Consider the following 13,913-nt stretch of genomic DNA (forward strand, 5'->3'; position numbering starts at 1 on the left):
AGGTGCAGCTGAGCATGCGCCATTTCAATTGCGTGCACCATGCAAGACGGGAGTTAACTTCTTATTCAGGGGATCTTTAAAAGGCTGTTGGAGAATAGTCTTTGTTTACATCTCAAATATTGTCAGAGAGGTACTAATCTAAGATATTGATAGCTAAATCAATTAAGAGCTGTTGGATATGCTCTTAACTCAGGGTAAGATCCAACTTATTTAGAGACTGTTTGGAACAAACTCAACTCAAAAGAATTAGATTTGGAGCAGCATATTCATCTTGGATTTCAGATATGAAACTACAACTCAGGAGATCTCGGACGTTACCGTTGGCCTTCTCTGCCGCCAGCCATTTTCCACCTGCGTCACCAGCAATGCAGTGCCTCGGCCTCTAGGTCACCTCACCTGATGATCAGTTGCTGGTAGAGAGTAGATGTGCCTTCATCATATTCTGCACCAGCAGCTGCTGATCACGCACGCTTATCGGGTTGTTGTGATCCTCTGGAGATTTCTACGTTGGTAAATCTTTGAGCCAATTTGCTTGCTTAGTTTGGTTTTTATCTTTTATGTTAATCGATTGGCTGGGCGCGGAGGGCTTGCAGCCTTGCACTGGCATTGAAGAAGACAGTGGACTTGATCTGATGCCAGTTGGGGATTGCAGCTGCTGTTTGCCTGTTCGTCGGAGAACTGATACAGCTATGTTTATCTCACTCCACCTCGTTTTTGGATACAATGTTCTTATATCTGTCTACTATAAATACTACCCCCTCAGTTTTAAAATATACTTCGTTGACTTTTTTAACCTTAAGTTTAACCACTCATCTTATTTAAAAAAATTCATAAAAAAATGAAAAAAAAAAGTTAATCTATGTTGTAAAGTATATTTGATAATAAATAAAACCACAATGAAATCTTTCTCACAACTTTTTGAATAAGACGAGTGATTAAACTTAAGATTAAAAAGTGAAACGAATTATAAATTGGGACAGAGGAAACTAAACTATAGTGTATTATAGACCCGACTTTAAACCCCAATCCAAAATTCTATTACAATCCGAAGGATTTTTCTTCTTTTTCGTATGGTTCTGCTATGAGTACTGCCGCCTCCGCCTGGTTCCCGCGCCGCCGCCCCGGCCTTTGGCCCGGCCGTCTCCTCGCACTTGCACGTGCTCGAGCTGATGCCGGACTGCCGGTGGGCAGGAATGCCGTGTCCAGGGCTCCAGGCGGTACATGAAATAACCGCTTACCAGTAGAATGATCGTGTTTGTTTGTGATAAAAAACATGAGATAACAATGAGCATAATCTGGTCTAATTCCACTTTCTACAACTGCTGATCCAGACACTAGACAAATCTAATTTTCTATTTAGAAATGACAAGCATGCGCCAACAGCCACACGAAAATGATGGAATTCAGCCAAGTGTTCAAATCCCAAACAACTGCCAACCATTAACAGCAAAACGGACAGCACAAATATTTCGTGTGCAAGACATATAGATGACAATGCAATGACGAACCTGCCAGGAAATGCCCGTACGTAACAAACTGGCGAGTAGAAAATGATATACACATATGGACATTCACAAAGAAGAACAAAGAAGCATCTTAGGACCTCGCAAGCAGCACAACCCAGGCCATATACAAATAAAAGAATTGACCTATAAAATTGGTTGCCAAAAAAGAAACAACCGTGCAAAGCCACCAGTAGACCGTCCTCAGAAACGACCAACAATATATTAATACACCAACTCTCATGGGACCGACCATTCACGACAAGAGGATTGCATACTGTAGCAGACCACTGGTAACAAGGCTTGTTCTCTTTAGAAAAGATCTGCTTTTCGCTTCTGTAGTTCTTGCTTCCAATTTGGCTGTCGGTAGAATGCATCCTTGGTCATGCCAAAAACAGTTTGGAATTCACTATCTGATAAGTATGCCTGCAGAATCAATAGAGTGCTTCAGCAAGATTGGCCCAGCAAGGTTCAATGTAAGCCTAACTCCCAACATGAATATACTTGGCCAAACGAGCAACAAAAGAATATATGTGTGGACAAATGTGATAAGGAGTCGTCTAAAGAGAACCAATGGAACCAAATGCATCAATACAAGAGAAGCAAGTGATTTAGCTGCAGGCGAAAGGCTGTGGTTACTTACTGGTACAAGGAACCAAGAAAAAAAACTCCATAACTACTCACTAGAGAAAATTCACCACTTCAAGGATGCTGGGGGGACGGGTGCAGGCACAAACCTCTCTGCGTTTGTAATCTATCCCACGAACTGGATCGGTGGATTTGGATATCAAGCGGTCATAGCTAAATGTCGCTTCACCAACATTTTCCGTTGTTTCTTCCTCTCCGGCCTCAGCCACTGCTCCATCAGTGTCAGGCGGTGCCCCATCTGCTGCAGCATCTTTTTCCTGGTGAAACACATTGGACTCCCCAGCTTCAGACTGAGGAGAAGATGGGCCTGATGGGCCAGCTGGAGTTATGACAATCCGGTCGACATCTGCATTGATCCAAGGTGTCAAACTTTGAAGCGATAAATGGGCCAGCAAAGTGGTAGTGGCCTTCATCTATGTGCATCCCATTAGTCATAACTATAAAAAAGGCAAAGGTGTACCAACAAAATCAAATAAACATGACTATAGACTTCTAGGGCTAAAATTTGCAAAGACAATACAAAAACATTTCAGAGAAACGAGGAATACAGATCAGAGAACCCAAAATGCCTAAATAATGATAAACTGGAAAAGAATACATATTTGAGAATCCAAAGAAAGTAAGAACCTTCGCCCCCTACATTTGCCAAGCTATTCTTTAATGAATGATAAATTGAAAAGGAAGGTGCAGCTCTACCAGTCTTATATGCTGTGTTGCTAGCTTTGGATCGTAGAAATTCTGAAGATCCAGATTGCTCAGCAGTCAGCACAGAGGATAGAGCAGCTACAGCAGCTGCTCTTTGAGAACCTCGACCTGAGCGAGATGGAGGTGATGTTTTGGGTTTTAAGGATGGGTTGAATGCATTAGATAAGGCAGCCAGTGCTGAGGCACGTTGCGTGGGTCCATCGCCTGTGCTTTTAGGCCTCTCATTAGACTGAAAAGAAGGATCAAGAAGGTAGTTACATCAATTTTTTCTTAAAGAATGTACCACTCTTTTAGACAAAATGTAGACATTTTTGTGAGAAGTCAAATCAACGGTTTCAACTTTCAAACTTACCAGCCTTTGTTGAGATGATGGATTGAATGCGGATGATAGAGCTGCTAATGCAGATGCCCTCTGAGTTGGCCCACCATTACCAGAGCTCCTAGGTGCACCCTACAAAAGGACTGTTGTAAAGATTGTAGTACCTTAATGTGTACTAGTCTACTAGGAATGTGCTCGTGCGTTGCCACGAGGCGGGGGAGCGGCGCCTAGGCTATAAATATATATTTTGTTTATTTCTAAACACTATGGTACGTGTGGTCTAGTGGTTAGTCTTAAATTTCTGGAATAGACAGGTGGGGTTCGAGTGCTCGTTCTGCACTATTTTTTGCAGGCGCTAGGCGTGGGGAGGGTGAAGCCGTGGTAGCACCAGGTGCCACATTAGGTTCTTAATAGAGTAATATAGATATAGATTTGCATTTCCAAATAATGGTCCATTGTAACCTTTCTACAGTTCAAGAAATAGTTATTCATGCAAATACTACATCCATCTTATAAAAACAACTTAGCAACGGAGTTGATAATATCCAAAAGAAACTCATTAAAAAAAACATGCATATATGCATATGTTTTTTCAATATGTAACTCAAACCTAAAATCTCAGGTTTACCTCAGAACGCAATCCAAAAAGCAGCGAGAGTTTCTTCTGGAAGGAATTTCCATGAACCTGTGCAAAGTATGCAGGATGCAGATTATAACAAGAAAATAACCTTAGAGCAAAATATGGCTAATATTTTTTATGACTAATATCAGACAGTACAGCAAAAGCATAATGCAGGAGAGCTGTGCATTATTAATTCATTATATTAAGGAGGAAAAGGTCCAAAGTGGACTGAGTACAAGAAGCCCAGCCCAAGTACAAGAACAGCAAAAGCATAATAAAATAGAAAGATAGCCGACATCATACCAAAGATTTTGTGTTATCCCAAGAAAAGTACGTCTTGAAGAAGCATGGCTCATTCCCTTCCATGACTTTATATAGTGGTACATGTGGAGAAAGATCTTCAATAGAATTTGCATGCTCCACGTATTTCTGGTGGAAAAGTCGTTACGCATACAGAACAACAGCAAACAGGAACTGACTACTTGAATAAGGTCAGGGCTTCAGTTGATACCTGGCCAATGTCAAATGCCTTCTGTTTCTCTTTTGATTCCACATACTGACCAATCCAAATGAAAACTTCACCATGTGTGTCAAGTACCATCATGTCTTCAGTTAACAAATCATCTTGAGAAAAGTTGAAGATCTCAGTAACCTGAATAAGCCCATAAAATCAGATGCCAAAACAAAATATAGATCTAAGAAGAGCAAGTGTAAGAGGACCGACCTCCAGTCTCCCTGGTTAATGACAATAATCGTAGCATAAACAAAACCAAACAATAAAATGACAATTAGATCAGAAAGTTGTATAATAAAGATATCCCAAAAATGAATGAAAGGAAACAGAAATTTCATACGGATATACAACTGCATGAAAGTATGTACAAAATCTACAGCAACTGACCGTTCTTGAATGAGAATGCATACAAGTGAGGCTCTCTAGTAATAATATCCTGAGGAGTGTTTTTATTTGTATAACTCTGTTTCCCTCCAAGAGCAAACCAGAAAGCAGAACTCTCTGTCCCCTCCTTGCAGTGCTTCACTGCAACGCCAGGCTGTAAGATTGAAAATATTCAAATGTTAGAAGCGGATTTTTCCCTCAAACTAGGCAGGAGAATTGCATGTCATTTCATTAAGAAGACAGAAATACAAGGAAAAGAGGCAAAGTGCCTTTCCAGACCCCAAAATACAAAAAAAAAGCACCACGGAAAAAAAGTGGCCACCAATAGCCCCTCAGTTAAATAAGAGGTTTAGTTGCCACTTGCCAGGGCAAGTGACCTCAATAGCAACTCTTGGAGCGCTAAAGCACATGCAGAACACCAAAGGGTGCTCTGTGCACTGTGCTCTCATACACAGAAGGGGATATTGAACAAGAGGAAAACCCTCAATTGATCATAGAACTTAAAAATGCAAGAAATTTTAATTGGTTGGCTTAAAACTGTCTAAAGGTGCCCTCATACCTTCAAAAATTCAGCAACTTTTGCTGCCCACTGCTGTTGCTCATATGTGCTAGAATTGCCAAACCATGTAAACATAGCATTTCCAGATTGCAGTACGAAAGACTCCGTTGAGCTTAAAGACGTTGCTACCTATAAATCAATAACCGATCAGCTCAAAGGATAAGCAACTGAATTTCAAAGGTAGTAAATGTTGAACCAATCTATCCTAAAATACCACACCACACTAGCACATTATATTTGTAAATCAAAGAGCCTTCAATAGAAAAAAAAAATCATCAGCATCTAGTAGAAAGAGATAGGTAGTACCGCATCTACTTGAAGAGTCTTGTTGTTGTAGATAGATGTCTCAGATACTCGAATTAGAGCTATGCCTTCAGTAGTATAAGTCTCACCCATAGCACCTTTTTCTTCTATGAGCTTCTTGTATCCAGATCCGATTCCACCCTACATAATTTATTTTGCCAGAAATAAATTATGCATATACATTATTTAGATCGTATACAAAGGTGAGCTACAAATGCATGACTGAAAAATAAAATAAAATAATGGAGGCAAAAAAATATGTTTGGTAGTCTTACCTTCAAGATAACCATGGGCTGGAAAAGAGCAACAAATTGTGGTGGCTCCTTCCCTTGGTATATACGGCCCTACAAAATACTACAAATAACTCAAAGTTGTCTCTTGTAACAAATATCGTAGGCACATCTGAAAGAAATGCAGCACCAGAACTGGCCGTCCTTTCAATGAATTCCACATTGTATTGATTATTTGAGATGCCGACACTTGATCGTCCTGCAAAGCAAACACCAGAACAGTAAATATAGATCAGGCTCAGCTGTACAAGTGCAGGAGTTGATTCTATAAAGAGACAAGAACAAGTGCAAAGTAAATTCAAGAGAAATTGTGCCAACAGCTAAGCAGATGGGAACAAATTGCTTGGTTTTAAGTATAACAAATATGTTTTAACTTAAAACAGTAAATTTTATCAGCAAACGCTCCACAATAAAAACAATTCCACATCGCCAACACAAAGTGGAGAAATTTTAATTAAGCACAAAAGTAGAAAGGCAGACAGGAGGCCAAAACAATTTAATTAATACAAAAAAAGAGAAAATGCAGTAACGTGCAATACCACCAAGCTATCCTTCCCAATCCAGTAGCTGAGATAGTACTCTTCTTTCTTGTCGCCCGAATGATGTGTATAGAGAATGATATAACAGTCTCCACTGTAAAACTTTCCAATGTCCTCTTTTGGCAGGGCAGTCTTAGTGTTCCCATCAACGCACCATACCTGTTACAATTTAGTTGGGTAAGGAATGTATATAACGTCTTGTCTGTTTACTTGTTCTATAAACAACTCAGCTCATAAAAAGGAATATTCATCAATGCAACCTCAAGCTTCCCACCGCCATCAAGCAAAGGAGGAACTTCCTCATTTACTGGAGTGGTGCTTTTTGCAGCTCCCTTGGGATCAACGCGTTGTTGCTTCAATAAAGCTGAAAAAAAGATACAAAATTATTATCAGCATACAAAAGAGAGCTTTCAATATCCTCATAACTGAATGACATACCGGCAACTTTTCCCCGCCCTTCCTCTGTGCCAGGGTTCCCAGCAGCATTACCCACTGGCCACGATTCAAACTTGGACTTGAAAGCATGACTCTCATAACCTTGAATCACTTGAGTTACCCTCGTTGTCTTTGGACGCTTTTGATTAATGAGGAATTCCTGCAGAAGAGGAAACCATGAAAGTGTAAACTACAAGAAATGGGGGAAAGGGTGAGAAAAGAAAAATAAATCAAGAATTTACATCAACTGCTTTAGTGGCAGATTTTCTATCCTCCATTTGTGTTACCCGTCCAACCCATACATATATTTCAGCCCCACAGTCAAGTAAGAAACATTTGGTATTTTCAAGCACAGCTTTTGTAAGAGCTGTTTCTTCCAGCTTCAATTGGCCATCATTGATACTGCATGAAGAACATTTCATAATGTAGCTTTAGAGCACAAAAGACACTATGGGGGCATAAAGAATTCAAAACATGATAGAATCAGTAGGAGAATGGTAAACCACAGAAATATACTCAGTCATAGCAATAACATGGATTCACTAAACATTTTCATATACGTGGGTATTAGACACAAATATATTTAGCCACATCATGGTCTCATCAGACATTTTCTTATATGTGGGTATTGCATCCAACATTGATTGGTGCTGCAACTATTACAATTTGATAACTTAGCATTGCAGAATAAAAATAAAAGCATTAGCAAAGAATACGGGGTACAACCACTTCCCAGTTTGCGGTTACTATGCAATCCTCACAATGTAAAACTTTGCAATTAAAGGAAAAACATTTTAATTCTATGGAGATTTTATTTTTATGGACCCACAAGCTCAAAGTAGGTAATATTTCAAAAGTAGTAAGACACAAGCGCAGATTAATCCAAAGCAATGCTAAGCCACAAAACATCTAAAGGTGCCTTAGATACAACAATTGGTCTCAAAGACCAAATAGAAGCCTATTTATATGTAAGAGGTACTATTGCATGGGAAACAACAGAAACTAAGCATTCATAAGATTTACAGCAGTTGATCAAGATTTAAAGAATTTGAGTCTTTCATCGCTGTAACTTTTATCCGTATGGTACTAGAAAAGAATTATTAATTCAGATAACTTTGGATTGGATCAATCACCTACCACATGATTTTCATAACAATAACAATGATTGTCATAGGAAATACCTGTACAGTTTTGGTGCTGTAGTTTCAAGTACAACATCATCATCACTCACAGTTTTTTTCCCAATTGGTGCAAAACCTCCAAAAAGGACCCAGAATTCACCAGAGTCTGACTCTGCTTGTAGTTTCCCATCATCTGGCATAAAAAAGACCATAAAAATAGAGACAAAAAAATAGGCAGACGGAAAAATTGCCAATCCAAATATCGTATATCCCTCACCAACGATGGCAACATCGCAAACACCCCCATGGTATTTCTCCTTTAAATGTTGTATTACTTCCAACGCTTTGGCCCTTTCTTGGATATTGGAGTTAGCACCATTAAACTGGTATATCTTATTTTCAGTATCTAAGACAAACACATCATCATGGTTTAATGACGACCGGGCGAAGGGAACCTGAACAAAGAAGGCAGGGTCCAATTATTGAGCTGAAATTGTAAATAATGTGCAGTAAGGGGGTGAATCTCATATACCTCTTTAACCCGAATAGCTCTCTTCCCTCTGCATATATACAACCGTGTTTCAAACTTTTCCTCTTCAGGCTTTTTGAACCCAGAGGCAAAACCACCCTCCAAAGGTATAATGCAAGGCTTGAAGTATGACAAGAATTTGTCAGATTCGTAACCTTGGAGTTCCCTATGTTGAATTGCACGACCCCCAAGGATGGCATCAAGTTCAACTGTCTTGATGGCTGCAGTCCCAGCTTCATCCTGCAATACAAACAGTCACAAGGAAGGCTAAGACTAGTACATATAATAACACGGAATTTAAGTTCACAAGTGTGTACTTGACTCGAATCTTTCCCAATCCAGAAGTGGATATCGTATAGATAGGCACCACCTTTAGTACAGGTCGTCTACAGATCAAACAGAAATAGCTCACAACATTTTGTCTTATAAATGGAAAAATCAAAGATGTGTTATGGGATACGAAAATAAAGGGCAAGCAGGCACCTGCAGAACTATGTATGAATCTCCACAGTAGAATTTACCATAATCAGATTTTGGCAGTGCAACTGGCTTAAAATCTTCAATCCGCCATATTTCTGTCCCACTAGATTATGCTAAGGGATACATATACATTTATAAACATGTTCTAAATTTGCAAGCTTGAGTAAATAAAAAAAAAATCTATCGGTTTCTCAAAAGAGAATCAGACATGTGACAAACATGTGAAAGGATACACTTTCTGGCCAGCCCCTTGAAAAGCAGGATCTAACACTTTTGCAGTTGACATCTGGAAACAACTTTCCTTGGATTACTTTGAGGAAAACAAAATGATAGCAGATGCTTCCCCTGTACAAGGGTAATGAACATTAGAGACACGCCATATGTTGAGAATGGAAAAACAATAAAGCAACCAGTTTAAATTAAAAATATGAAATTGTGTTTGATTAATCCAAAACTAAAAAAGGAAAACATTAAACTAAAATATCAGTTACAAATAAGGAAGGTAACATTTTATATAGATATCAAAGTTAAAGAAGTTTGACTTAGGCAAAGCTAAAGTGAACAATAATTAGGAATGGGGGTACGGAAAAGATTCAGAATTACATATTGAGCTAGCTATAGCTCTAAAATTAACTGAGTGAGATTTCAGATTTATCTTAGATGTTCACTACTAACTATTTCCCATAAGAAAAGAAACCCATCCATCTCCAAAACTTGTTGAACAAAAATCTTGTACCTCTACTCTACCTAAATTCCTCTAAGTAGGGATGAAAACTGTTGGAAACGGACAGAAGAGACCAAAATTGTTTGTGTTTTCATTTTTTCCACAGAAACAAATCGAAAACAGTATTGTCAGAAACAAATATGGCACGGTATTATAGCATGTCAATATTGGTTGGTAGTCGACAATGCTTAGTACAAAAACAGCAATACAACACCGTACTTAGGAATGACAAGCAAAGTCTTCAAGCATGCCTAACTGTTTTTTTAACTAACAAAGTAACAAACAAGCTTTACTACCATACAAGTTGAACACACTTGTAAACTGATATGTTAAAATAGCAGAAGAATACGGGAGTGTGGGATATAGGCAAAAACGATCGACAGGTGTGTTCCTTACCAAAATGGTAAATTACTAAAATAGTAGAAATCGGTATCATTTCCATATTTGCTGTTTCCATTTCCCCCCAAGTCGCGATAAAACTTCAACAATAGTCCCTGATAAACCATTCATACCATTGACGAACCCTCCTTCGCGGATAGGTGGCGACGTCTAGACAATAGCATGCATATAGACAAGAGAAAGGGGCTCAATAATGTCATCATTCTAGGGGCATGGTGTTTGTGGCTTCATCGCGACAAGGTGGTTTTCAATGGGGATTCTCCTTTAGCGAGGCTGCAGAGATGCTTCTTAGATGAATTAATGTGTTGGGTTTTAGCTGGGGCCAAAAATATCGGATCCCTAGGTTTAGCTAGGGCCCTGAAATGTAGAGGTTTCCATTCCTGACAGTTTTATTCAGCCCCCCTGTTTAGGCTTCTTGTAGCAGATTTTGCTGCTTTGTAAGCCTAATTTCTCTTCTATTTATATATATGATGTGCAGTTCTCCTGGGCGTTCGATAAAAAAAAATAGTCCCTGATAAACGATATGTTCTGTTTCCGTTTTCATCCCTATCTCAAAGTAAAGCACTTTATTCATGGCAGGCCACATGTGTTACAATAATAGTATTAAAACATTCCTTAAGCATGGTAAGGGCTATGTGAGCAAGTGGTGCTATGGTGCTACCCTTTGTTTTAAGATTCGCCTCTGCTTGTAACCTCAACTACGTAATTAAGGTATTGATTTCAGTTCTTTCGCCAACTTATTCATTAGGTTCCTTTTGATGTCAACTCGTTTCTGTCTACCTCAGTCAGGTCCATTACAAGTGCTTATGACTTGACTCAATCAAACGTTTACCTCTTTGGTCAGTTTGGTCTTTGGTCACAGATTTTCAGTCTTGGTTTTATCTAAATTGTTCGCCCTGCGGGATAACCATGGTGTCGATATTGCTTTGCCCAAATGTAACAGACTGGGCTGAGAAATGTCCATACCGAGTGTGTGGACAGCATGATTGGAGTAGGTGTCTAGTGTCTACACTAAGTGTCTACAAGTGAATTGATTAAGTTGCAAGTGTTTTTTGTATTTAGGTGCCTAGATGAAGTGGCTACTTGATTGTTCTTAAAATACAGATTCAAGTTAAAGCTGATAGACTAAAAATGGTAAAAATTGTGGAAATGATTGGCAGACTGAATTTCTATTTTTTTACTATTGCCCTTAAACAATTAGTAGGAAGTGGATAGTGCTTGGGCAGATCCAAATGCATGCTATTGGAAGCACGTGATGTTTTGTATCCCTTTCCATAAACAATAGATGTATTATCTAGAGCTGCCCATAGTTCAAGTTATTACTTATTAGTACAACGAGTTGCCTAAATGTGAGTTTAGCAGTGTCAACAGACAGTCTGCATGACTCAAAACCTCTGCTGTAACAAACAGACCAGGTGTAAGAAAATCCCAACTTATTCTTCTATGGCTCTATATAAGAAGCACTATGTGCTATCTTGGTAGTGTTGCCTCCCCTTCCCCCGAAAAAAATTCCTCCAAAAAGCAGCATTCATCGTCCGTGGAGTTCTTGTCACCATGTTCATAACTTGTGCTATATGCCTGCTAGGCCTGGTTCTTCGGTTCCGTTCAGTTCGGTTTCTCAGTTTTTCAGAAGATTCGATTCCCAAAAAAACTAGAACCGAAAAATTCAGTTTCGAATCTAACCAAATAGACCGAAGTTTAGCAAAAAAAAAAGAACACAATTTTAGAGTTTAGCAAAAGTGTGTATAGGACCGGATGGAGGATTGGGGTTGGGGAAGGATTGATTTGGAGGGGTTGTGTGCTTATATACTTAGGATTTGGGAAGGCTATATTGAGATATGCCTAAAATTTTATTGGTCTATTAGGCTTCTATTATATTTCGGTTTTTTTGTTAATTCGGTTTTCTAAGGTCTAGAACCGAAATTACCTCGGTTATTTCGATTTTCTGAAACATGGAACCAAAATTTCTAATGGTTAATTCGGTTCAGTTCTTCAATTTCGATTTATTTTGCCCAGGCCTAATTGTCTGCCCGGATATCAACACTGGGGCTTGTGTCACTCTTGGCTTTGGCGCCTTGCCTGCCTTCCACTAGCCTTGAGAAAACAAATATCACGCTAGAGCAGCAACAAGGTGTGCAGGACAGTGTTTTCCCTACCTATGATAGAGACATGAATTGTTCAAGGTATTTTTTTGATAGGGTACAAGGCAGAGACTAAAATCTCGCTCGGGAAACACCAAAATCCGATAAAATTTCCCGATTTCAATGTGTTCCGAGATACAAATTTCGGTCCAGTTTTTTATGTATTTAGGTTTCAAATTTGAAAATATAAAAGTCAAACTTTGGTCAACAAAACGGATTTCGGAAACCCCAAAACGAAAATGTAATCCCTAGTACAAGGACGCCGCAAACTCACACCACAGACACTCGTGCGTCCAATACACACATTAGAAAGGGACTGAGAAGTCTAGACCTCTAGTGCACGGGAAACATGCAGTACCATTGAACGCGCACAGCGCTCGCGTGTGTAAACCCTACCAGGAAAAACCCCAACGTGAGGCATGGAGTGTCAATCCTGGGGATTGAACCCACGCCCGGCCGCTCGCACACCCGGCGAACGAACCAACTGTGCTACGCCCAGTCCTCATTGCTCACGGTAATTGCCACAGTCAGATGTTGATGCTTAACACGCAAACTGGGTGCTCGCGGCAGCCCAATCATGAGAATTGTCTTCCAGCAACGAAGACACGACGGACAGCTTATGGTTGTGTTGAGCTTGAGATTAAGAGACTCCAGAACAAAAATGGAGAGTGCCAAAGCGGTCGCAGCATTCCACCGGGCGGTAAACAAATCGGCAGCAAAATGGGTGAATCCAGAACGGATTGGATTGGATTTCATTCCGGCGCTCACAGGAAACAAACGAGTCGTCTGGAGAAGCAATTCGTCCGCGGGAGCTATGCCAACGAACTAACCAGCGAAAGGAGAAACACAGCCAGACCGCGGAGCGGGCGGACGGACGGATCTATCACCGCGAGGACACCTGCGGGAGCTGCGCAATTGAGATGAGAAGGAGGGAGAGAGAACATACCAAATACCTGGATCTAGATCGTCGGGCAGGCGGGGCGCCGGCGGAGGGCCTGCGGATCGCCGGATCTGCTGCTCTCGCGCGCGAGAGAGAGAAGAGGCGGGCGCGGGCGCCCCGCCGATCGCGGTATCACCGTATCAGGGAGGGGCGAGCGGAATGCGAATCGCCGGATCTGCTACTCTCGCGCGCGCGAGAGAGAGAGAAGAGGCGGGCGCGGGGCGCCCCGCTGATCGCGGTATCACCGTATCAGGGAGGGGCGAGCGGAATGCGGGGAGGCGAGGCCACAGGCGGAGGGCGGACGGACACGGGGGAGAGAGGGAGGAGGAGCCACCTGGAACAGAGTGGCCAGCGTAAATAAGGGGCAGCGGAGGAGGCGATGAATGATGGAAGGGGCCACGGGGGCGGCACTGCTGGCTGGGTCAGCTGGCTCGGCTCGTCTACGTGCCACGTACTACTGTAACAGGATACGTACGGCCGACGGACCACCGGCACCGACCGACCAGGGCGGCAGGGGGCAGGGGCGGATATCAGACCCGGGCCACCTGGGCCGTGGCCCGGGTCATAGCCCAAAACAATTTTATATATATAGTACGTATTAGAGATTTTGGCCTAAAATAAACCCTAACGGGCCAAACACAAAGGTCTGCTAGCCGATGCGCTAACTGCACATCCGTGCGGCTGTCGGCGCGACTGGTGGATGAGTGGAGTTTGGTCCGCGCCTGACGCCTCCGTGGTCCGCCGTTCGCCATCGGCCGT

At 41.2% G+C, this 13,913-nt stretch overlaps 1 protein-coding gene across 3 annotated transcripts; it reads right to left on the minus strand.

Moving 5' to 3' along the window:
- Positions 1 to 1,414: 1,414 nt before the first annotated feature.
- On the minus strand, positions 1,415 to 13,590 carry LOC100273789 (Villin-2). 3 transcript variants are annotated; one of them, XM_008674240.3, is made up of 24 exons: positions 13,161 to 13,590; positions 9,184 to 9,295; positions 8,954 to 9,053; positions 8,788 to 8,856; positions 8,474 to 8,710; positions 8,219 to 8,396; positions 8,002 to 8,134; positions 7,063 to 7,222; positions 6,824 to 6,980; positions 6,646 to 6,749; positions 6,386 to 6,544; positions 5,977 to 6,045; positions 5,832 to 5,900; positions 5,560 to 5,697; positions 5,254 to 5,382; positions 4,698 to 4,848; positions 4,521 to 4,531; positions 4,308 to 4,448; positions 4,100 to 4,225; positions 3,803 to 3,859; positions 3,208 to 3,306; positions 2,847 to 3,084; positions 2,240 to 2,496; positions 1,415 to 1,928 (listed from the first exon to the last, which is right to left on the minus strand). In XM_008674240.3, exons 2-24 carry the CDS (start codon positions 9,234 to 9,236, stop codon positions 1,815 to 1,817), a joined length of 2,949 nt encoding a protein of 982 aa, XP_008672462.1. In that variant the 5' UTR covers positions 9,237 to 9,295; positions 13,161 to 13,590; the 3' UTR covers positions 1,415 to 1,814. The 3 variants fall into 3 exon arrangements, 2 of the variants coding, with proteins under 2 accessions (XP_008672462.1, NP_001347373.1); NM_001360444.1 differs by having other exon boundaries at positions 1,546 to 1,928; positions 13,168 to 13,482; XR_002267808.3 differs by lacking the exon at positions 2,847 to 3,084.
- Between the last annotated feature and the right edge of the window lie 323 nt (positions 13,591 to 13,913).

Source organism: Zea mays, chromosome 3, assembly GCF_902167145.1.
Source record: "Zea mays cultivar B73 chromosome 3, Zm-B73-REFERENCE-NAM-5.0, whole genome shotgun sequence".
Classification (NCBI taxonomy): domain Eukaryota; kingdom Viridiplantae; phylum Streptophyta; class Magnoliopsida; order Poales; family Poaceae; genus Zea; species Zea mays.